Source organism: Mustela putorius, unplaced genomic scaffold (genome assembly GCF_011764305.1).
Source record: "Mustela putorius furo isolate JIRA1106 unplaced genomic scaffold, ASM1176430v1.1 tig00000127_pilon_pilon_pilon, whole genome shotgun sequence".
Taxonomy (NCBI): Eukaryota; Metazoa; Chordata; class Mammalia; order Carnivora; family Mustelidae; genus Mustela; species Mustela putorius.
The window spans coordinates 13,718,030-13,740,981 of NW_025421288.1; the positions used below are offsets into that span (position 1 = coordinate 13,718,030).

Consider the following 22,952-nt stretch of genomic DNA (forward strand, 5'->3'; position numbering starts at 1 on the left):
TGACTTGACGGAGCTGAAGTCCTGTGGCTGAAGGGGGAGAGGGTCCCTGGGTGCCGACCCTCCCCTTCAGCAGACAACCCGACCGAGGAGGACCCTGATGGGACGGGTCTCCCAGGTCCCCTGTCGAGGCTGGCTGAGGCCAGTCCTGAGGGTCCTTGGGGATCCCAGGGAGGTGTCCGTGTGTTAATGATTAACTCACGATTGGCACCTGGTGGCCAGTCCTCTTGCCCCGCTGACTCATTTTGCAAACCTGCTCGCCCTGGGGAGTGGCCTCTGCCAACGTGCCTGAGATCCCAATACAGAGCTGTTCTGGAACCTGCTGGCGAGCCGGCACCCACGAGAGGAGAGTGCGTGGTGGGGGCGCCCGGATGGAGGAGACCGCACTGGACCCTCTGCTGACCAGTAAGGAGCCGCCGGGTCCACGGCGGGGTGGGGGTCCGGGGAGCACCGTGCACTGCCAGCCCCGTCGGCCCAGGCTGGACACCCGCTCTGCCCTCTAGACCCCCATGCATGTGGCTTTTGGGCAGTGCCCAGGCCCGCCGGCGGGGAGAGCACCCCCACAGTGGCAGGCCTGACCGGGGTAGGTTAAGGCAAGGAAACTTCCAGAAGGCAAGCCCCTCCTGAGAGCAGTAACCACAGGCCCACATTCTCGGCTTCGGCACTATTGACATCTGGGGCTGGCCCGTCCCTCATTGTGGGGCCGTCCTGTGCACTGTGGGACGATCGGCCTCGTCTCTGGTCTGTACCTCTTTCAGGCAGGAGCACCCCACTCTCGGGCGTGACCTCTGAGAAATGTCCCCACCTGCCCAGTGTCTCTGGAAAGCCACCTGCCCCTGTCCTCTGAGAGCCCCCGAGGACTAACTGCCTGCAGGGCTTCCTTCTGAGCCCTCAGGCTGTGACACCACTGAGCCTCGAGGGGCCCTAAGAGGGCGACTATGATGCCAAGGCTTTGGGGCCAGACCCCTACCTTGGACCCGACTCTCACTTGTCCGCTGGGCCACCTAGAGCAAGCTGCTCCCCCTCTCTGTGCTTGGCTCCCTCCTCGGTAAAACTGGACTAGTAACAGTGTCGAGCCCGAAGGAAGGGCATGGCTCCTACCAACGGCTGTTTCAATCCCATATTACACAAAGCTGGGGCCCAGAGAGATGAAGCCACCAGCTAGAGGGTCACCCAGCAGGTAGGGGCAGGGCTGTGAGGGGCCCCGCTGCCTCTCTCCAGAGCCTCCTCTCGTAACCACGGAGCCTTTTGCTGCCGTGGACAGAGCGGACACAGTACGGGGGCTGGGGACGGGGCCTCGCCTCCGGTGCCACGGGGAGTTTCCGGTCTGGGAACATGGACTGAGCAGCTACCGTCTGCCCGATGAGGCACGCGGGGGGGCTCTCACTCAGCCATCCTGTCCCCACCCACCTCCCCTCCCCCACAACCCCACTGCCCCTCCGCTTCCCCAAAACAGCCCCTCACTGGCTGGCCCGCATCCCTCCCTCAGCGGGAGGGAGAACAGTGAGCTCCACATTCCTAGGCCATTAGTGTCCTGTCTGAGATTCTTAGAGGGAGACCCTGACGGGGGTGGGGGGCAGGGGGGCCTCTGAGGCCCTTCCTGGCATCGGGGGCCAGCTGGGGACACAGGGGCAGGGCAGAGGGCCCTTCTGGGACAGAGCCGACCTCTCGTCTCATGGGAATTCAGCCACCAAGTCTAAGGCTTGGGTCCGTCTGACCAGCCCCACCCTCTGTCCTGTGCTTAGTCCCCGATTGAATGAATCAATGAATGAATGAATGGCTTCGCTGCATCTCCACTGCATGGATGGGTGACTGGACGGAGGAGGACGCTTCCTTGGCTCCCCAGAGGGGACTCCAGCCGGGAGCAGGGGGCAGAGGGGGTGGGCTCTGGAGGCCCCCACTCTGTGCTTCCCCCTCAGGGATCCGAGGCCAGAGCCTATCGGGGGCTCCCTCCCCGCAGACTGCCCTGGCCAAGGCCGGAACCACCCCCTCCAGCCCAGGAGTGACCCTTCATCTCCAGGGCAGAGGGAGACGGAGTGAAGATTTCACTGGGAAAGGACTCATTTTTATTCTTGGTTTGTTCTCCGAGTGCTGGAGAGTCAAGGCAGAGGGAGGAGGCATGTGAATCAGGCGTCAGACGTTTCCCGAGAAGCCCTCGAAGAGCTAGAGAGAGTTGCCAAGTGTTGGCGACCCCCACGCTGAGCCGGTCCGAGGACCCGTTTCCCACGAGGTAGTCCCCGGACGGCCATGCTGGAGCCGCGGTGACTCTGCTCTGCGGTCAGGGAGGCGGGCCCCCCCGGGGGAGGGCTGGCCCGAGGCTCAAAGAGGAGGCAGGTTCCGGTCTAGGAATTCCGGGAATCGTAGAGTGAATGCTTGAGCCATTAAGAAGCTGGAGGCAGGATGGAGAGGCTGCCCGAAACAGCTCCTGGCTGAGGGGACTCCTGCTCCTCTGCGGGACGTGGAGCAGCCGCAGGACTCTGGGGGACGGGCGGGCCCTGACCGGGCGCAGGGGTGCGGGGCCGGCAGTGAGAGGACACTCCCCTTCTCCAGAAGTGCCCAGAGTCCTGTGGTTCCCTTTCCAGGGCCGAGTGTGGAGACTTTCTCCAAGGGTGGAGGCTGCGAAAGGTGGTCGGGGGGTCCGCGGGGTGTGGTCTGCGGCCAGGGCTTGATCCCAGGGCCGGGTCTGCCTGGCGGGTGTGGCCTGGGGAGCGTCAACCTTTCAGCTCCCGACTTCCTCTTCTGCAAAATGAGCCTGGACCCCCCCCCCACCCCCAGAGAACTGGAAGGACAGGGGACACAGGGCAGCCTTTTCCGTGGTGAGGCTCAGCGTCTGATGCTGTGTCTGGGAAGGGCCTCCCTCTGGCTACGGCCCCTGTGTTGTCGACAGACAAACATCCTAAGTATCTGACTCTACTGAGAAATTGTCCCTCTTGTCGCCGAGAGAAGCCATGAAATGCCACTTAAGATCTCAGGACAAGGTGGAAGAGGCAGCTTGGAGTTTTGGGAGACCCAACAGCGAGAAGGTGGCCGGAATGAGCTGGGTCACCCTCTCATCAGTCAGAGGAAGGGTCCCCAAAGGGAGACTCAGAATCACCATCAGAAGCAGCTTGGTGGGGGGTGCTGCCATGGTCTCGGGGTCTCGAAAAAGGCTCTGGCAACAGGAAATGCAGACAACCAGGAGGAGGAGCCGTTGTGGGGGTGTCCTGTGGGGGCTTCTCTCTGCGGAGGGGAACCTGGCCCGGGGGACGTCACACATCAGAGCTGTCCCAGAGCCTGACTGGGAGGGAGCGATTTCTCAGAGTTGGGTCAAGGAACCTGGTTCTGCCCGAGGGGCAGGCAGAGCTGGGCTGACAGCAGCCACAGTGGAGGGTGGCAAAGGCCTTCAAAGCGTGCCCAGTCTCATCGATCAGACCTCCTGTGAACTCGCTGGGCTACAGTCTTGGCTGGCCCTCGGAAGGCGAGGGCTATTTGCTTTAGCAATTATTTTAGGCAGCTTTGAAATGAAATGCTTATGTAAGTGGAGCTCAGTGACCTTGGACAGATCACGCCCCTCTCTCTGGGGCTCTTTCTTCATCTCTGTCATGATGAGGGACTTGCATAAACAGCCACCGTGAAGGGAAGGCCTCTGTTGGTTCTGCAGCAAGGGACAGAAAAGTTATCTTTAAAAACGGGAGATTGACTTTCTCTCACTAAGGCAAGTCCAGATGTAGGACTGTGAGGATCCCAGGACTGGTAGGGGGCTTCGTGAAGTCAACAGAGACCCACAGTCCTTCTCTGAGGCTGCTCCGCTGTGCTCAGTAAAGGCATCCTCCTCATGCCCCAAAATGGCTGCTTTAGCTCAAGCCATCAAGTCTGCATTCCAGCACTAGAGAGAGAGAAGATATAGAAAGGCGCTGTCCTCCCATGAAAGTTCTTCATAAGCTTTCATTCATCCTCACTGGCCTGAACCTAGTTCTATGGCTGCCATGAGCGGCAAAGGAAGCTGGGACATGCTGGCTTTGTTCGGGAGGTTACAGGACAGCTAAAAATTAGTTCTTTTAAGAGAAAGGCAAAAAGTGAATACCGGGGGACAACCAGGGCTCTGTGGCATGGGTTCCAGAGGTTCCCCAGCCCTCGTCCTGGCCAGGGACTTAGTTCTCCCCCCTCCTCCCTCAGAGCCTCGGTCTCTCATCTGTAGGATGGGCTGTTGGTCCCCGTGAGCTCGGCTGTGGGTGTAAGTGGCTCCCTGGAAAAGACAGGGGAAGGAAAGCGGAGGGAAACCACTGGGGGGCTGGCCCGCTCGTGCCGCGCCATCCTGGTCTACTGCGGGCAGAGTGGGTCATCGTGCTGAGCGGGTGGGGGGACATGCGGGGACATACCCCGTGGCCCCGGCAGGACGCGGCGCGCTGTGAATGCACGACACATCCAGTCACCAGGCGAACGGCCCGTGATCCCCGCCTTCACTGCCTGTGCAAGCTGTGAAACCCTGAGATTAACATGACGTGTGTCATCTTCCCAGAGCCGTAAAACCACTCCTGACGACTGCCTCTTGTCGCTTTCACACTGCGTCGTGATAAGATATTTCTGTGCAAACACGCCGTGTCAACACTGACCTGGGATCCTGCCTCGGGACGGGGTTTGTAAATCCGAGAGGATTCCCTGCTCTTCCTCAGCGTTTCTGAGAGCATTAAGCTTGTTGCAGAAGTCGCAGCCGGCTGCCCTCAGGGCCTTTGCACGGCTGTCCCCTGGGCCCAGGACGGTCCTCCCCTGATGGCTGCACAGCACCCCGCCTTCCCGCCCTCAGGCCCACGGGCACGTGTCCCTTCGTAAGCCCCGTCCGTGGCGGCTTGCTCTCTGTCCCTGCAGGCTGCGTCCTTTTTCCTCAAAATCCCGCGCTCACCGGCAGGATATCACTGCCTTTCCTCCTTCTCCTGCGCACAAAGATCTTCTCCTGTGTGGCAAAGATCTTTCTAAAGCCCTGTGCCCTCAGCCCCTGAACCCATGCCAAGGAGCCGCTCGATAAATATTTATTGCCTGAAGTCCGCCACTTTTCTAAGTATTTTCTATGGGTCCTTGAAGATTCTGTTAAAGATAAAAAATACTTTTAATTCCCTGGCCTGGCAGCTCTGGGGAGACGTTCCCGGGGGGCGTAAGACGTCGGCCCACATGTTCTTACTGGAGCGTCTGCTTTCTGGATCGTCCCTTGTTCTCAAATGGTTTTAAGTTAGCTTACCGAGATTTTTTTTTTTTAAAGATCGATGTATTTATTTTAGAAGGGGGTGGGGGAGCACGCAAGAGAGCGGGGAGGGACACAGAAGGACGGAGAGTCTCAAGCGCACGCCCCACGGAGCGCACGCCCCACGGAGCGCAGAGCCCGACGCGGGGCTCCATCTCATGACCCTGAGATCACGACCGGAGCTGAAACCAGAGTCGGACTGCGCCCTCCCCACCCAGGCGCCCTGTGTGGTTTGCTGAGATTTTAAAACTTCCACAAGAAACACAATGATTTAGGAGTTTGTACAAACATGGAGGCCCAGGGACAATAAGGTTCTGGAAATAGGGCACGAGCGGAAGGGCCGCTGTGGGCCAGACACGGAGTGTCCTACCCCGTCCTGCTCACCCGCTCTGCACCACAGTGTGGGAGCGGGCACCACACGGACCTCCATTGGGCACACGGAGACAGAGGAGAAGCACGCTTGCTCAAGGTCGCCGAGCCGGCAGAGGGCAGGGGCAGGGGGTGCGAGTCAGCAGGCTCTTAGCCCACGGGACCCCCCGCCCCAAGCACTTGGCCCTGCACCCGATCGGAGAACGTGGGGTTCAACTGCGCGTGGCCCATCGCCCTAACCGCCTGCTCCAGGCACCGCCCCAAGTTGTCCCCGAGACCCGCAGCAGCCAGGAAACGGGAACCACAGCCCCTTTCAGAGCATCCACAAAACACGACCACGCCAGTGGCTCAGAAGGTAGATGCCTGAGACCAGCGGGCTTCGGGGCCCGAGGGCAGACGTCACTTTCCGGGGTTCTGGGCCCCTGGCTGCGAGCAACAGCAGTCCACCGTGGTTGTCTGGAAAAGAACATGACGGACGGCCCCGTGAGAGGCGGGAATGAAGGGAAGAGCAAGTGCCCCCACTCCGCGCCGTCCTCGCAAGATTCCCTGCCACGCCCCGGCTGCCGCAGCCCCGACCGCGCCCGCGGCCCGAGGTGGTCCTCCCCGTGCCGCGCCGGGAGCCAGGCCTGGCCCTCATGGGCAGGTCCGAGCGGCCACACCGGAGTCATGTGACCTCGACCCCCGCCACCAGGGAGCCGAAGCTGGAGGGCTGGCCACCCCCTTACAGGAGAGGGGCTCCGTATCCCCCCCGCATCCCACCCAGGGGGTCCCCGAGTGGGAAAGGGAGTTAGTGCCGGGCAGCCCTTCCCCAAAGTGACCAAAGCTCACCCACCCTCCCTAAGGAGACTCAGGAAGACCTCCTCTGGGGCCCACGGGCTCTCACAGTCTGGGAAGCTGGGGGGTCAGGAGCTGGTGTCTTTCTGTAGAAACGAGGCCCCCGAGAGGAAGGGACTGAGCCAGACCCCCAGGGCAGGCCCCCGGACTTCCCTCTCGGGCCACTCGGGCTCCTTCAGCCCAGAGGCTCCTGGGTCCTGGGGGGCCGGAAGGACAGCCCCCGCTCCAGTCGCTGGGAGCGTGCACGCCCGTCTTTCGGGGCTTCCTCGTGCCTGTGGCCGCTGCGGGACACCCGCCCCGGGCCACGCGCTCTCCCGGACGCCTGCTCCCGATGGGCTCCGGGTCCTTCCCCGCAAGCTGCTGGGGGCTGCGCACCAGCTGGGCGACTTGCGCGGCACAGCCGTCCGCGGGAAGCCTCCTGGCTGGCGGGAGCACCGCGTGCGATCGATGTGTTTGTTTTAGCTTGTCCTGCTGTGTTTGGTGAATCAAGCCGTCCGCGTGGCCCGAGTCAAAGCCCCATCCGCGGGGCGGCCTGAGCCCCGCCATCCGGCCCCAGCACCCTCGCCCTCCGCTCCGCTCGCGCCCTGGGAGAAGGGCTGGGAAGGGGGAGATGCCCTTTATGTGTCTGCTTGTCACCTACTTGGCCGCCAGAACAGAGGACTGGCTGTCTGTCCCTCTGGCCTCTCCTGCAAGTGGAGGCTCCCATTCCGAAGGCCGCAGCCCTCTCCTCCAGCCCGGCCTCCCCCGGTGCTAGCTTGGGGGCGTCTCCTCGCCTCCTGTTGACCCCCGCCCTGACCCGAGCCTCTGGGAACTGTCCTTTCGTTACACCTGGTAGGAGCTCAATCGTGCCCCCAAAGTCCTATGTCGAGAGTCCCGACCCCCAGCACCTGAGAATGTGGCTGAATCTGGAGCTGGGGCCTTCACAGAGGGGATCGAGCTGAGACGGGGTCTCCGGGGTGGCCCTGACCCGGTGTGACAGGGGTCCTTGAAGAAGGGGGCATCAGGACGCAGACAGGCACAGAGGGACACGAGGACACGGGGAGCACGGCCATCCACACGGGAGGGGGGAGGGCTCAGAGGACCCGCCCTGCAACACCTGCATCTCGGACATGGCCTCCAGGACCGGGGGACACCGAGCGTCTGTCGTGTGAGCCCCATCTGTAGCCCGCTCTCCCCTGCTTCTCCGGGTCTGGGCAGAGCCATTGCCCAGAGTGGGAAGGCAGCAGCCAGCTCCCTCACAATGCAATTAAATCCTTCGGGTTGAAGAGCCCAGGGGGGCTTGGGCACCAGCTGACCTGTCACGCAGCCCCCGGAGCAGGGGATGATCTCAGAGTCCTGCCTGGCATACGCGCCAACACCGCAGGAACAGTGAGCGCGGCGAAGGCTGAGCCGTGCCCAAGAGGGCCTGGTCCTGCAGAATCCGCCCAGGCCCAGCGCCGAGAGCCCAGTGCGCGGGCCCTGCAAGGCCGCCTAGGCCTTAGGCAGAAGGACGCACAGACCAGAGACGAGCCAGGGGGCGGCACCGGAGCAGCAGGGGGCGGCAGGGTTACGATCTCGATCTGGTGCACCGGAGCAGCAGGGCGCGGCAGGGTTACGATCTCGATCCGGTGCACCGGAGCAGCAGGCCAGCCCATTCTCCCCACTGGCCCAGCCCTGAGCCCTGAGGCTGCATTCGGAGACTTTATTTATTTTTTTTTTTTTTTTTTTTTTTTTTTAAGATTTTATTTATTTATTTGACAGACAGAGATCACAAGCAGGCAGAGAGACAGGCAGAGAGAGAGGAGGAAGCAGGCTCCCTGCTGAGCAGAGAGCCCGATATGGGACTCGATCCCAAGACCCTGAGATCATGACCTGAGCCGAAGGCAGCGGCTCAACCCACTGAGCCACCCAGGCGCCCTGCATTCGGAGACTTTAAAAGCAGAAGGTGGCCTGGGGACATGCACTTACCCTCATCTTTTCAGGGACACTGGAAGCCGACTCCTGGTCAGGCCTGTCCCCTGAGACGTGGCTTTGTGGGCCCCACAGCCCCGGGCACCGCGGGCAGCAGGTCCTCCCGGCTCTGAGCCCTTTGGAGATAACTGAGCTGGACTTGTCCTTCTCAGATTCCCTCCCAAGGTCTGGGAAAGCCTTATCTCGGGAGCCCGAGGGAGAAGAGGTTTTGTGAGCTGTCTCCTCTCACAGTGCCTGTCATTTGCATACTGTGGCCGAGGGGGAAGGGAACCTCGCCAAGGGAGGCTCAAGGAGCCCGGCTAAGAGCTGCCGGAGGGACGGCGGCGCAGGTGGGGGTCCCCAAGGACAGCTAGACCTGGTGTTTTCTTTCCCTGGGAATCCCGATCCCCCAACCCACACTGAAGAACAGGGTGAGGCCTGGAGTCAAAACTGCTCTCCTGGGCAAAACCCCACAAGGACCCCGAGGCCTCCCGTCCGTTCTTAGGAGGGCTCACCTTCCAGGCCGTCTGATGGGCCTATGTGCCAGGCAGGCCCCCCAATCAGATAACAGTGTCTCAAGTTTTTGTGGGCAAAGCACAGCAGCCTTAACAAGCAGACTCCCCGAGGGATGGCAGACCGACTTCTAGACTGTTCTGTCTTAACACCACACTCCAGGTGAAGCCATCTTCCTGTCCGGAAGCGTTTTGTCATCGACGTCTGGTCATCTCCACGGAGGGAAGGCAGCTCGCCTTTGACCTTTTGGGGGGAAAGAAACCACCAGATGTGTTGAATTACAAAGGGACTTTCTATATAAATCTACCATCTTTGAACCACTTAAAAACATAACCGGAACCCATAATCTCGCCTCTGGTTTATGGCCAAGAGCCTTGGCACTGGAGTCATTTACTCTGAAAAAAAACCCCAAAAAACCCAGGCTGTGTGTTCTTTGATGAGGCATTGAGCGTAAATATTTGCACCATTCATTGGAATCTGTTTAATTCCCAAAACTCGAGGGACAGGAGCGGCCTCTGCGGGTAAACAGGCCGCAGGATGTTAGTCATACCTGGAAGGCTGTCGGGGAGCATCTCCCTCGGGCCCTCCGCCCACCTCATCCCACAAACAAACAAACAGGCGGAAGGTTGAGGACAGGCCAAGGAGCCCCAGCTGGATTTCGGACACAGCGCATTAAAGGGCCTAAATAGAATGTTTTTCTATTTTTCCATAGCCTTATTGTCCTGTTGTAACGTGTTGAGTCCAAACAGAGAGTTGGCATGGTGCGGCAGAAAGCATTCTGGAGTCGACTAGAAGGTTCTAGAATCCACTGGGCAGCTGTGCGGATTCGGGTGCGTGGGTCTCTGGGCCCCGGTCTCCTCTTCCTCTGCAGTCAGTGGGGACGAGAACCCATGCCCCCTATGGTTGAGGCAGCACAGATGTCAAACAGCAGACGGGAGGCCTGCGTGGCCGTGGTACCCAAGAGCTCCGTGCCTGTGGCTGTTTCTCCAGCCACAGCGAGGCTCACAGAACCTCGCCGTCCTGCACAGAGGAGGCCGCTATTTCTGGCATCTCCCTGGATGCGGCCCCCCGTCACGGGTGTGCCGCAAACCTACTTTCGGTGCAAAGGGAACCAGTTCTAGGTGGCACAGGGACTCGGGCCGCGGGGCCCTACGGCACCCGGTGTGGACACAGCTCAGTCTTCTTGGTCTCTCTTGGTCACTTGAAGTACGCCCCAGGCAAGTCTCAGCTTGGTACCAGGAGGCCAGCTGCCCCCTCTGGGGTTCGGCTTGGGATCATGGAAAGTTCTGGAGGCGGACGGTGGTGACAGCCACACAACAGTGTGCGTGCACTTAACGCCACAGAACTCTGTCCTCTGACGTGGCTGATGGTGCCTTTCATATCCTGTGCATTTTACTGTAATCAAACAATAAAAGTAACAGTGAAAAGGTTACTGAGAAGCGAGCTGGGTTGAAGAAAATAGGAAGGAAGATCCCGGGTCAGACTCAAAACGGGGCATGGGGTGGGAGGGTCTGGGCACGGGCTCTGGGCTCCGGGCTCCAGGCTCCGGACCCGGCTGTCTGGGTTCGAGTCCTCGGCCCACACTCACACCTCTGTGCCTGCCGCGCTCTGAGCGCCGGGCTCCTCCTCTGGAAGGGGGGATGGAACGGAAGGGGCCACAGGGAGCTGATACTTATCAAGCATTTGGAACGGGGCCCGGCACCCAGTAAGTGCTGTCTTAGTGCTTCCTAAATAGACAGACTCCCGAGGCGAGCACGGGCAGGTGGCTTGCCGGGTCTGGGGGCCCCTCTGCTGGTTAAGCCCATGGAGACAGACGCCCTCCGGAGGCCGAGCCCCTGTGTCTGCCGTGCGAAGCCAAAGGGTGTCCAGCTGGGCTGTCTGCACCGCTCAGCCTTGCCCGGGAGCCTTGGCTTTAATGGGGCTTTAATGGGACCCCCTTAGAAGCAGCCCCAATGTCCATCAGTGGGCACATGGGTCCAAAAATGTGACAAAGGCGTACCACGGAATACCAATCACGGAACGAAACGACATTCTGATATATAACACGGATGAACCTCGAGAAGATGACGAAAAAGAAATCATGTGCGGACACCGTTAAGAAAAAAGAAACAGTGTGAGGAGCAGTGACCACAGGGATGCGGAATGTCCAGGTCAGGGCCATCCAGGGCCACCGGGAGCAGCCGTGGCTGAGGCTGGGGAGCGCAGTGGGGAGGGCTGCCACGGGGTGTGGGGCTCTACCGGGAGGGACGGAATGTTCTGGAACCAGACAGTGGCGAAGGTCGCACATCAAGAATGTACCAAACTGTCCACTTTGAAGTGGTTCATTTCATGTCATGTGGATTTCACTTCATCCCATTGTGTCTTTTCTTCTTATCTTATCAAAAGCCTCAACCTGTCCTGCCAAGGGCAGCCCCCCAGAGCCCTGGTCTGATCTGGCCACACCTTCTGCTTTGTCACTCACCGGATGCCCCCCACCTGCTAGGCCAGTCTGCTTCCTCCCGCTGCCCCAGCTCTGCATCTCCTCCTGGCCTCTGCCCTGAAGCCCCCCTCCATCCAGAGAAAGCCCCCCCCCCTCTGTTGGCCTGCAGGTCAGGAGCCACCGCCAGCCCCCAGCTCTGCATCTCCTCCTGGCCTCTGCCCTGAAGCCCCCCTCCATCCAGAGAAAGCCCCCCCCCGCTCTGTTGGCCTGCAGGTCAGGAGCCACCGCCGGCCCCCAGCTCTGTTGGCCTGCAGGTCAGGAGCCACCGCCGGCCCCCAGCTCTGTTGGCCTGCAGGTCAGGAGCCACCGCCGGCCCCCAGCTCTGTTGGCCTGCAGGTCAGGAGCCACCGCCGGCCCCCAGCTCTGTTGGCCTGCAGGTCAGGAGCCACCGCCGGCCCCCAGCTCTGTTGGCCTGCAGGTCAGGAGCCACCGCCGGCCCCCAGCTCTGTTGGCCTGCAGGTCAGGAGCCACCGCCGGCCCCCAGCTCTGTTGGCCTGCAGGTCAGGAGCCACCGCCGGCCCCCAGCTCTGTTGGGAGCGACTTCTACCACATGGTCCTGCCTTTGTGACCCCAGCACGACAGAGACAGCAGCACCCCGCCAAACCAGCCCTTACAACGCACCAGGTTCTGGGCTGGAAGCTGGATCCTCTTTTAAGCTTTGCAAAACCTCTCGAAGGAGCAGCCTCTGCCAAGGTCCTTCCTGTAGAGACACAGACTGAGGTTCCAAGAAGCAACTGTCCAACCCTGGGGTCCCTTTGTGACGCACTGCGAGGCCCCAGGCGTGTCCCTTCCGACGGCACACCAGCTCTGGGGCCAGGCCCTCCCTTGCTCATCGTACACCCCACCCTCCGCCAACCCTGAGTCGCGGCCCTACCCACAGCAGGTGCTGCAAGCCCCCGGCTGAACCGAGAACAGACCTCCTGAGATCACAAGAAGCCACTGTTGGAACGACCATGACCGTGTCTGTATTCAGCGGATGGAGGACAGTGGGGACAGAATTTACGTGGCCTTCGGGCATCTCCTGGCTTCTCCAAAGGTCCTCCTGGGGAACTGTGGGAGATACACGGAGCTCTGCAGAGCGGTGGCTTTAGGCACGGTGACACTCAGCCAGTCAAGTGAGCTCCGGCCTCTGGATTGCTCCTGAGCGGTGTTTGGGAGCTGTGGAGACCCCAAGTGCTGCTGGCCTCAGCCGTGGGCTTGTCCAGCGTCTCCGAGGAGGCCCCAGAGTCTCTAGTACGGCCCTTCTGTGTGATAAGGCCCAGGCATCGGGGAGACTGAGCCTGTCCCAGTGGGTTGGGCCTCACCCTGCAAAGCCTATTTTAAACCTGGGCCAACCCCAGGGCAGGAGCACTGGCCCCGGCCTCACCGGGAGCTGCCTCCTCCACTGCCCTCCCCCTCTCACCACCGAAAAGGGAAACCATGTCCCATAATTACAAGCATGGCGTGGCGTGATTATGCCCGTACCCTATAATGATGGCTGTGCCGGAGGCGTGCCACCTCCCCACGCCAGTCCACTTGTCCGGCTCTGCTTTTGATGTAAACATCTTCCCGATGCAGGCAGGATGCGCCTGACGGCCGGGGCTCCCGCAAAATGAGCCGGGGGAGCCCTTGGGGCCCCTCCCCCCGGGGCACTCTCTGCCCATTCAGACCCCGCGAGAGGCCCCCCTTCTCCCCAGCCTGCCGTCGTCCTGGCACTGCACCGTTTACCAACCTCACAGCCGAAGCCAATCTTTGCAGAAGTGAGTGAGTTCAGGTATTTACTAAAATATCTTTTTCAACTGGATTGGATCAAACATCGTTTTAAACAGTCTGGAGCTCCGGCCGGCTTTCCTGCATATGCTGGAGCCGGCCGAAGGGTTTCGCATCCGAGCACAGCTTAACCGGAGCCAAGGGGATGAAAAGAAGAAAAATAGCTTGAGCTGGAACGAGTCAACATCTATTAATGGCTGTTTAACATATTTCTGCTAATAATAAGGCATGAAATAATGTGCATTTGAACGTTGGCTAAATATACAATAGGCCAGCCCTTCCCCCCCAGAAAGGTAAACAATGATGCCTAAAAATAGCTCTGGTACCTACTCACATTTTTCCCCCTGAGCTTTTTTGGTTGGTAGTCCATGGTTCCAGGGTTAGCACTCTAACATTTTCTCTGTGTATTTATACAACTGGGCTGGCGGTATGTACCACACTGGCCATCAGACTCTTCCAAGAAAAATGAGTCTTTATCTCCGCTCCTGCACGGTGGTGGTTTGGGCCAGAGGCAAGCGCTCTGCGAGGTCCCTGTGGCCCCAGCCAGGGCCCCCCACTGTACTTGACAGCCATACACCCTCCTCCGCCCCCCAGGGACAGGCATCCGGGGTACCCAGCCCACACCTTTTGGAGCTTTCTGGAAACTCCTCCATGGGATGAGCCTTCAAATCCTACCTGGGGCCTGGGCTCCCAGCTCCTCAGTGCAGACTGCAAAGAGATAAATACTAAAGACCACAGCAGGTGACCTCCTCCCTCCCAGGCTGGCAGGGGGAAGGCTTGACTCTCCACTCTGTGCGTAAGGCTCTGGGTAGGGGGAGCAGGGAAGAATGTGGGGCAGGACACATTTCTTTTCGGTTTTGTGGCTACTACCAGTGAGCATTTCCCCCCAGGGCAGGCCTGTGGGGTTCAGGGAGGGCAGGCCGTCCTCAAGGATTCATTTGACAGAGAGAGAGATCACAAGTAGGCAGAGAGGCAGACAGAGAGAGAAGGGGAAGCAGGTAGCTCAGTGGGTTAAGGCCTCTGCCTTTGGCTCGGGTCATGACCCCGAGGTCTTGGGATTGAGCCCTGCATCGGGCTCTCTGCTTAGCAGGGAGCCTGCTTCCTCCTCTCTCTGTTTCTGCCTGCCTCTCTGCCCACTTGTCTGTCAAATTAAAAAAATAAAATCTTTAAGAAAAAAAAAAAAGGATGCATAGATTCCTTGCCTGTGAACAAAGTCAGGCCCCGGGGGTTGGGGGGGGGGTGCTGGGTCTGTCTCCACCTGAGGCCAGCTACAGCCTAGTGGCTTGTGGACTGTCTGTGGCAGGTGGTCTGCAGTTCTGGACCAGGCAGGAGCCTGGCTCCTCCTCGGGGTGCAGAGTCTGGGCCGACTTTCCAAAAGGCCAGGCTGCCCTCATCCTGTACCACCCATGCCGTGGTCAGGGAGCGGCTTTCGCCGTTGCTCTAGGCCAGCTCTGCCCCAGAGTTTACTGTGTTTACCCCGGGGTGTCACGGGTGTGCGCTGGTGGCTGCAGGAGGCGACGAGCCTGCAACTCTCACAGCTCTCCACAGCGCCTGCGCTGAATCGCAGACCTTGCATCCTAAACACAAGCAGGGCTGCAGAGGGACACCTGCCCTCCCCACCCCTGCAGCCCTCAGCCGGCCCGGGGGTGTGGGTCAGAGCCCCCACCCAAGTTCTCTTCGCCTTGCTTAACTACAGTCCTCAAAGCGCCGGCGCCCGACCGGGGACAATTCACACTTTACCCAGATACCCAAGTTCTGCACAGGCTGGGGGTTCAAGCTCAGGCCAGGCACTTGCCCTGCAACCTCCGGATCTCCTTCCCATCCCTGGGCTTGCCTCCTCCTGGGCCTCCTCCTGGGCCACAGTGATGAATGAGGGTCCCGCCGCCTGGGGAGGGGGCCGAGTCCCCTCCACTGAGGCTGAACCCGGGCCACCCACGCATCTGCGCAGGCAGTGCCGTCTTTCTCCCGGGGCTGGGTCTCTGCCCCCCACCCCCACCCCGCCAGCACCCCTTCCCTGGGGCCCCGGCTGGGGGCGCCGCGCACGGCCCCCTGGGGCCCCACTGGCCGCCCGGACTGATAACGACGGTCCGGGCGGGTGGAGACGCGGCCGGTGGAGCGGGAGGCCGGGGGCGGGCCGGGCCCGCGGGCCGAGCGCCGCGGCTCTTCTCCAGCGTCCCGCGCCCGCGCGCGGTATCCGGGTGGCGGCCGGGGCGTCGCGCTGCGCGCGGGGCGGGGCGAGGGCGGCGTCCGCAGGTAGCCCCGGGGGCGGGGAGGGCGGCGGGACCCCCAGCCCAAAAAGCCCAGGGGGAGGAGCGGCGCGGCGGCCGTGCGCGAGGGCGGCCAAGTTGGGCTCCGGCGCGCGCGGCTTCGCGTCCTGCCTCTGGGCGGAGGAGGGGGACGGTCCCCTCCCCAGCTGGGCTCGACCCCCGGCCCTCGGAGCCGCCGAAGACCTCAGGAGGTGACTTTGTCGCCGCCTCTCCTGGACGCCGCGCGTCCGGGGCGCACCGGAACCGGGCAGCTCAGCCGCGCCATGCTGGAGGGCGACATCGACCTCGTGGGGCTGTCCCCCAAGGAAGCCCCCGCAGCCCGTGAGTATCCGGGGGCAGCGGCGGGGGGCGGGGCGAGGGACCCTGAGCGCGGCGGGCGGCGTTGGCGTCGGGACGCCCGGGGACAGCCGCTTCCCCGGGACTGAGCGGCGCACGAGGGGCAGGAGGAGACGGGGACCCCGGTGTCCGGTGGCGGGGCCGGCCCCTTGCTGCTCCCTAGTGAGGGGCGCGGGAGGGGGCCTCAGTCGGCGGCGGCAGGTCACTGGGGTCAGCCACGGACAAACAGACGGCAGACGGACCACCGGGGGCCGGGCCGGGCTGGGGGCGGGCATCTGCCAGGCCGGCCGCGCGTCCCCAGTCCCGGGAGAGCATCTCCCAGCCGTGCGGCGTCCGCGCCCCGGCGGATGGAAGCTTTTCGGATGTTTTTACAGGCGCTATTAATACACATAATATTTCCGTGCTATTTTGGAGATTTATTTGCGATATAAAGTAACTCCTATGACTTGAAGTCATCATGGAAACTGCGGGGGGGGGACTGCGGGGGGGACCCTGGAGAGGGGGAGACTAATGAGGTCTGACCCGAGTTGGGAGGGGGAGCCCCTGACTTCCTGGGCCCCTCCCTGCGCATAAATCACGACCCTGGATATTTTTATACCAATAATTCTAAAATAAATGACCCAAGCAGTGTTTCCTGGATGATCTTCCCTCCCAGTTCAGAGGTTATTGAATAAAGCCGGGAGCCAGTGGGACAGTGGCCGGGGCTGCGGGGCTGAGCCCCACCCTCGGGAGCGCCCTCGGTGGGATAGCGCACCCTACAATCAGACTGCCCCTCGCAACTGGGAGCTGCTAACTATAGCACGGGAAGCTTTCCTTCTTACTCCTTCCCCGGCCTCTCCTCCCCCAGCCCCTTTTCCTTTCTTTCTCTCTGGATTCCCATGGAGAAACTTACTGTGACGTCTGCTCCTGAAACAGCCCAGTTTGGCTTCTTTCTAGAAGTGACACTGCGCACTCCTCAAATTAAGGGCTCAGGAGGAAGAGAGAGGGGCCCTGCCCGCCAGAGCAGGGTGCAGGAGGGGGATGGGGGTTCCTGGCCAGGCTGGCCTGCTGTCTCCCGCGGCCTCCGCGAGCTCCCAGGTGGACTTGGCCTGTTCTGTGCGCAGCCGGTTACGGGAGCCCTGGACTCCTCACCGAGCTCTCGCCTCCACCTGGGCACAGAATTCAGCCCTGCGCACACTCACTCCTTCATTCAACCCTGTAAGGTGGGAGTGGAATCATTCCCATTGTACAGACAGAGAAACTGAGTCCGTACAGTCGGTACTTGCTGGTTCCAAGCCGAGAGCCGCTCCTGTGAGGCCTTGGCTGCCCCTCACCCTGTCGCAGGCAGAATCACCCACGAGCAGGTGCTTGCCGAGGGCCTGGTCTTTGGTCTTCATAGTCTTTAGGTGGGGAGATGGGCCGTATCTCAGCTGGGAGGTTCGGGGGGAGCCCTGATGGGTCAGCTCTGAGGCACAGCGATGGTCAGGTCGACTCTGCACCCCTCTCCTGCCCTGGGGCTGGGTGTGGAGGGAGGGTCTCCCTGCTTCCTCTGCTCCGGGCATCAGGGCTCAGAGGAGTAAGACCTTAGGACCCTTGTCCCAACCTCCACTGCTAGCTTGGCCCCTGCGTGCCTTGTCCCAGCGCAGCGGGCGTGCGAGAAACTGTGACAGACCCTCCCAGCAGCGCACCACGCTTTAGCTCTTTTGGTCATGAAGACCCAGAGGCTGCCGTTGGCATGTGCAGGCGAACCCCGCTTGGTCTGACCCGGCATCCCTTGCAGTGAGTGCCCAACGCGAGCCCCAGCCGTGCGGCCAGCCGCTGTGTGACTAGGGCCGACATCCTTAACCGCTCTGGGCCTTATCTGTGCATCTGGAGGGTGGTTGTGAGGACGCTTGACCCGGTAGCTTTTATGCCTGGTGTCTCTGCTCCGCACGAGTACTGGTCCATGGTCACCCTCCCGCTCGCCGTGGTCACCCTAACTACAAGCTCCGGTCCATACGACCCAGGTGCAAAGTTGAACCTGGTGTTCTGTGACTTGTCTTGGTACCAGCCCACTCTTGCTTCCCTGGGCCGATCGATGCCCGTGCTGCCTCCTTGAGCAGCTCCCTCATTACTTACTCGTAAGCTGTTTATTCATCAGCCCCTCCCACAAGGGCACGTGGAGTTGGGGAGAGGAGGGGGTGAGCATCCCCTCCCCTGGACCATGCCTGCCCCCCTCACTTCTGGGCATACCTCAGAACCCTGCTGGGATGTCCCGAGAGCCTGACCACACGGATGGCCCACGGCCTGACCACACGGATGGCCCACGGGGCACAGAAGCAGGAAGGGAAAGCAGGGGGAGGGCAGATAGCCAAGTTCCCGGACAGATCCCTTGTGTGCGTGGTACGTGAAACCCTGTTATGGTACCTTTGCTGCGTCACTCCCTCCGTGCACTGGACGCACTTACAGATGAGGAAACTGAGGCATGGAGACACTGTTGAAGGTCAAACAGCAGCTCTGGGCCAGAGGCAGGGTGCGGATCCCAGGCGGCCAGGAGGGAAGGGGGAGTTGTCTCCTGCAGCTTGCGCTCGCCTGCTCAGACAACAGTTGCAAAGCGCTTCCCGGGTGCCCGGCCCGCGTCCTGGGGGCTTGGGGACAACAGAGGAAGGCACGGCCCTGGCAAAGCTTTCCTGACCATGGAGGAGAAATACCCAATGTGCTCGCTGGCAAGAAGTTCCACGAAGACAGGGAGAGCAGGGAGGAGCCGAATGAGGGGGCAGTAGAGTGCGGCTGCGGCGCGGCGGGGGTGGGGGTGAGTGGGAGGATAAACAGGGCTCCGGGGATGCCCTCATTGATGAACACGTGGGAACACCTACCTACCTGAAGGAGGTGGGGGAAGGGCATTCTGGGAGCAGGAACAGCAGGTGCGAAGGATACCCTGAGCCAGGGTGGATGGATGGATGGATGGTTGGATGGATGGATGGTTGGATGGATGGTTGGATCAGGTGCTGAGGGCGTGCGTTGGGGGAAGGGTTCGGGCTCTGCGTATGCGCTGCTCACGGAGCTGGCAGGAGTGTCCCACACATCGGATGTAGGGCTGGGGGTCAGAGAAGCCTGAAGAGAGGGGGCGTGATTTTTGGAACAGGAAAAAACAGGTTTGTTGTTTTTTTCCAGAGTCGTGGGGGAGGAGGTAAGGGAATTATGTTTGGGTTATTTTGTTTGGCTTTTGTTCTTTTAAACGGATGTTCAATATATACAACATTTCAATCGTCGTAAGAGTATATGGGCACCCGTTACCTTCACGGTGTTGTGCAAGCGTCACCAGCATTTCTAAAATTTGCCTTTATCGTCCCAAACAGCAACGGAGCACTTGTTCCGCAGTGGGTCCCGCCTCCCCCCGCCCAGCCGCTCATCTCCTCCACGTCTTGCTCCATATGTGTCCTTCGGGGGCTGGTATATGACACTTCCACGTCCTAGTGGGTGTCAGACTCATAATGTTCCCTTGCAGGGAAACACGACAACTTGTGTACCCGTCTGTTCTGTCCGTCACGGACTCTTGAATTATTTGCACGCTTTAGGGGTTTGTGAATGGTGCTGCCGTGAACATTTGCATGCAAGTTCCGGTCTGTGTCCCCATTTTCAGTCCTTTGGATGTTCACCTAGAAGGAGATAAGCTGGATCATGTCTTTAGCTTTTTGAGGAACCCCTAACTGTTTTCCTCAGGGGCTATACCATGCCACATTCCCACCGGCAGTGCGCAGGGGAGTCCCAGTTTCTCTACATCCTCGCCAACACTTGTTATCTTGCCTTTTTTTTTTTAACTGCAGCCATCCGAGTAGGTGTGAAATGCTGTCCCGTTGTTTGATTTGCAGTGACCTAATGACTAACGATGGGTGCATCTGTTCATTGGCTATTGGTATATAGTCTTTACCTATTCGGTTCCCTTGCCTGTTTTGTTTTTAATGGGTGGTTTGTTTTTTTGTTGTCGAATTGTAGGAAGTCTTTATATATTCTGGATGTTAAACCCTTATAGGTATATGATTTTCAAATATTTTCTTCCATCTATAGACTGTCTTTACTTTCTCGGTAATGTTCTCTGATGTGCTCGTGCATACAAAGAGTTTCTCTTCTGTGCTGTGGCTAATAGAGGAACTATCTTGTACCACTGTAATTTGATGCACGATTCACTCTGATTTGAACAGATGGAGATGATCCTCCTTCTTTGGGCCAGTTACAGTGCCAGGGGCTGGATAACAGGACAGCCAGGACTTGCTTGCACGGAATTTATAGCCCATGTAGGTTTACGTTATGGAAGCTTCCTGATTTTGTCTAAGTAAGCTGTGTGTGAGGACGGTGGTCCATACCAGCAGCCCCACCCGCCTCACCTCTGAGGAGGGGTTCAGCTCTCACTTCCCTTAGAGCACATCAGCAACAGATCAAGCTCCATGGATGGATGGATGGATGGATGGTGGGTGGATGGATGGATGGTGGCTGACAGTTTTTGCTGGCAGGTCCTCTCCCGGGCACTATTTCAAGTCACCTCCTTGCATACTCATTAAATAAGGAGTTGTCTGAGTCCCTTTTGACAGAGGAGGGAACGGAGGCCCAGAGAGAGCGTGTAATGTGCCCACACTCACATGGCCAAGAGCTCCCACTCCGTTGGGTGGATAACCACACCCGGCTGGGCAGGGGACACCTGGACACTCGGGCAGAGTAAGGGCTGCCCATTAAAGACCGGAGCGGGGTCCCAGCCATCTCAGCGGCTGCCTCCACGGCTCACCGAGAAGAAGGCCTTCCTGGGGGGGGGGGGGGGGGCGGCTGTGCGGCTGTAGGAGCCCCAGACCCTGCCCCGCCCCCCTCCTCAGCCGTCCGGCCCTCAGCCTTCAGCCCTGGGAGCGTTGTTGGAGTTGTCGTGCTGCGTGGTGAAGGGCTATAAAAGCTTTCCAACCCTCGGAGATCCAGCTGACGAGGGTCACGCGGCTGTCAGGTGAATAGATGACTAGTTTCGTGCGTTTAGCCCTAGGAGGGGCCTGCGTGTGCTGCGGAGGCTTTGCCTGGGGATTTGGCTTAGCTTTCTTGTCGCTCCCCTCAGGCCTGTCATTCGGTGGGGCACTGGGTTCCCACCCGGAGTCCAAGCCCCCGGGCCCCGCATGCACCCCTCCACTCCCGCGGCTCAGCAGAGAAAGCCCTGTCTCTGGCTGCACCCCCGTCTGCTCTGGGCGCCGTGTGCAAACATCCCCCTCCACACTCAAGACTTAATCCTTTGCCTTTTACACTCGGCCGGAATTATTTCTGCCCACGTACGGCCTCTGGTGTCTAATGACTTCGGATGCTTTTACATGGCACTTCAGTGAAAACGTCTGAACGCCCCGTTGGCGGTGGAAATGGAGCTTTTGACATGAGCTCGGGGAGAAGGCGTGACGGGGCTTCATTTTTATTGTATTGTGTTTCCCGGACCGTGAGCAGCAGAGCCGGGGCCGAGCGGGGCGCGGGGGAGAGGCCCGGGCTGCAGACTCAGTCTGAGCGTGGTGTTGGCTCCCGGACCCCCCGCTCTGCCCTCTGTTGGGGCTCCTGTCACTTTGCCGCCAACACACCTGCGCAGGTCACAAAGCTAGGCGTGGTGCCTCATCCCCACATCGGCCCTTGGCCTGGGCTGGTCCATGCCGCTTCCCACGCACAACTCGGACCTGCCTGACGCCCTCCAAGCCCGGGGCCACTGCCGCCTCCACGCTGCCCGGCCCGGTCCACCTCACCCCTCCCGGTGGCCTCCTCACCCTCGCCCAGCGGGTCCCGCCGGTGGCGCCCACCTGTCTCCAGATCCCTGCGCACCCCCAACTCCTGACCCACCACCTCACTGGCCTTCTCATGGTGCTCTGGCCCCTCGTCCCTGCCGTCTTGGCACGCGCAGCCTCTCGGCCTGGAGCCCTGTCTCCCGCTTCGTGCTGTTTTGCGGAGGACTATGCAGTTCTTTTGTGGAATGTCCCTTAATTGGGATTTTTTTTTTCTTCCTCAGGCTCAGACTGGGGTTGTGTGTTTGGGAGGAAGGCCACGGGGTTCAGTGCGTGCCGTGGCTTCGGGGCACATGCTGTCCACGTGCCCCGTGCCCGTGATGTTGACCTTGCTGGCCTGGATGAGATAGGGGTTGTCAGGCTTCTCCGTCAAACAGCTCCCGGCTTCTCCTTTAACACTGGCGTCTGGAGTGCTGGGACTTTTTAATGGGCCACGGCAGGGTTTAGATCAGAACCCTTAGCTTATGAATCCATCCTGGCTGGATTTCCTGAATTGGATCCTCCGTGGGCTCCTTTTTAACCGGAGCGCCAACACCAGCATTCCCGGCCCTGTCAGCACCACCAGCAGTTCGCCATGGCTGTAAATTCAACAATCTATGACTAAGAATATAAACAATTTAAGCTCTCCCTTGGCCAAACCTCCAGGAGTGGTTAGAAGCAGAGCAATAAATTGAGTCTTGACCTCGATTGACCACCTCATTTACACACACAGACTCCCCAGCCTCCGTGTCAAAGGGGAAATTGTCATTGAATTTAATAAGTGGGCATTGGAACAGGTGCTTTTCTGCCCTCGAAGAGCTAATAAGTGTCCCAGATCCCCTCCAGAGACTCCTGAACGAGAACGCCAGGGCCAACACCCTCACTTTCCTGGTAACAGAAGGAAACCATGGCTCAGAGAGGTTGAGCGATATTCCTAAGGTCACACAGCAGGTTGTGGCAGAGGAGGGACCAGAGCTCACGTGCTTTTACTCCAAGTGTCCTCTCTCCCTTCCTCCCAAATATAAGGAGGAAGTTAGTATGTAAGGGTGATGACCCTTGGAAGTCCTTACAACAGGCCCTGTGGGAGACCAAACTTGAAGACTGGCCGAGCGTCGCCTGTGTTTCGTGCCGCCTGGGAAGAGACCCGTCTCTCCAGCAGTGTCCGATGAAATCTCTGCTGGGGTTCAGAGGGCAGCTAATGCGGAAACTCTCCCAGCTCCCTGAAGCCTAGGACCCTGGGGAGTAGGCAATGCCCTCATGCTGGCGGGCAGGAGATGAGGCCTGAGACCTGAACCAGGAACGTGGGTTCATGCCCCTCATGTAGGCTCCCCCGGGGACTCAGCTCCCTGGAGTGGGGGGACCCAGGGGACAGGGTTTAAGTGTTCGCTCCTATCCCCAGTCCTTTCTTGGAGGGAGGGGCTGGAGGTGTGGTTGAATTGGCCAGACCGCTGGGCCCACGTGGAGAACGTGGAAAGTCTCACGTGGAAAGTCTCAGCACACCGGGGCCGGCTCACATGTCATACTTAATTCACTTTTTG

The 22,952-nt window shown here is 60.1% G+C and overlaps 1 protein-coding gene and 1 long non-coding RNA gene across 5 annotated transcripts in view; one reads left to right on the forward strand and one right to left on the reverse strand.

The window, feature by feature from the left end:
• Window positions 1–246: 246 nt before the first annotated feature.
• The window catches only part of ANO1 (anoctamin 1), a 151,764-nt gene continuing 129,058 nt past the window's right edge, over window positions 247–22,952 (forward strand). For 2 of the 4 annotated variants that reach the window (XM_045066273.1, XM_045066278.1), the window contains exon 1: window positions 247–402. In XM_045066273.1, the coding sequence (XP_044922208.1) occupies window positions 369–402 (34 nt within the window). In that variant the 5' untranslated portion in view covers window positions 247–368. The remainder of the gene's footprint in view (window positions 403–22,952) is intronic. The other 2 variants (XM_045066281.1, XM_045066284.1) reach the window with 1 other exon arrangement.
• LOC101671658 lies at window positions 8,786–14,061 on the reverse strand. The gene is made up of 4 exons (XR_006602319.1): window positions 13,048–14,061; window positions 12,254–12,386; window positions 11,958–12,036; window positions 8,786–10,252 (listed from the first exon to the last, which is right to left on the reverse strand). It is a non-coding gene; the product is annotated as an uncharacterized LOC101671658 (long non-coding RNA).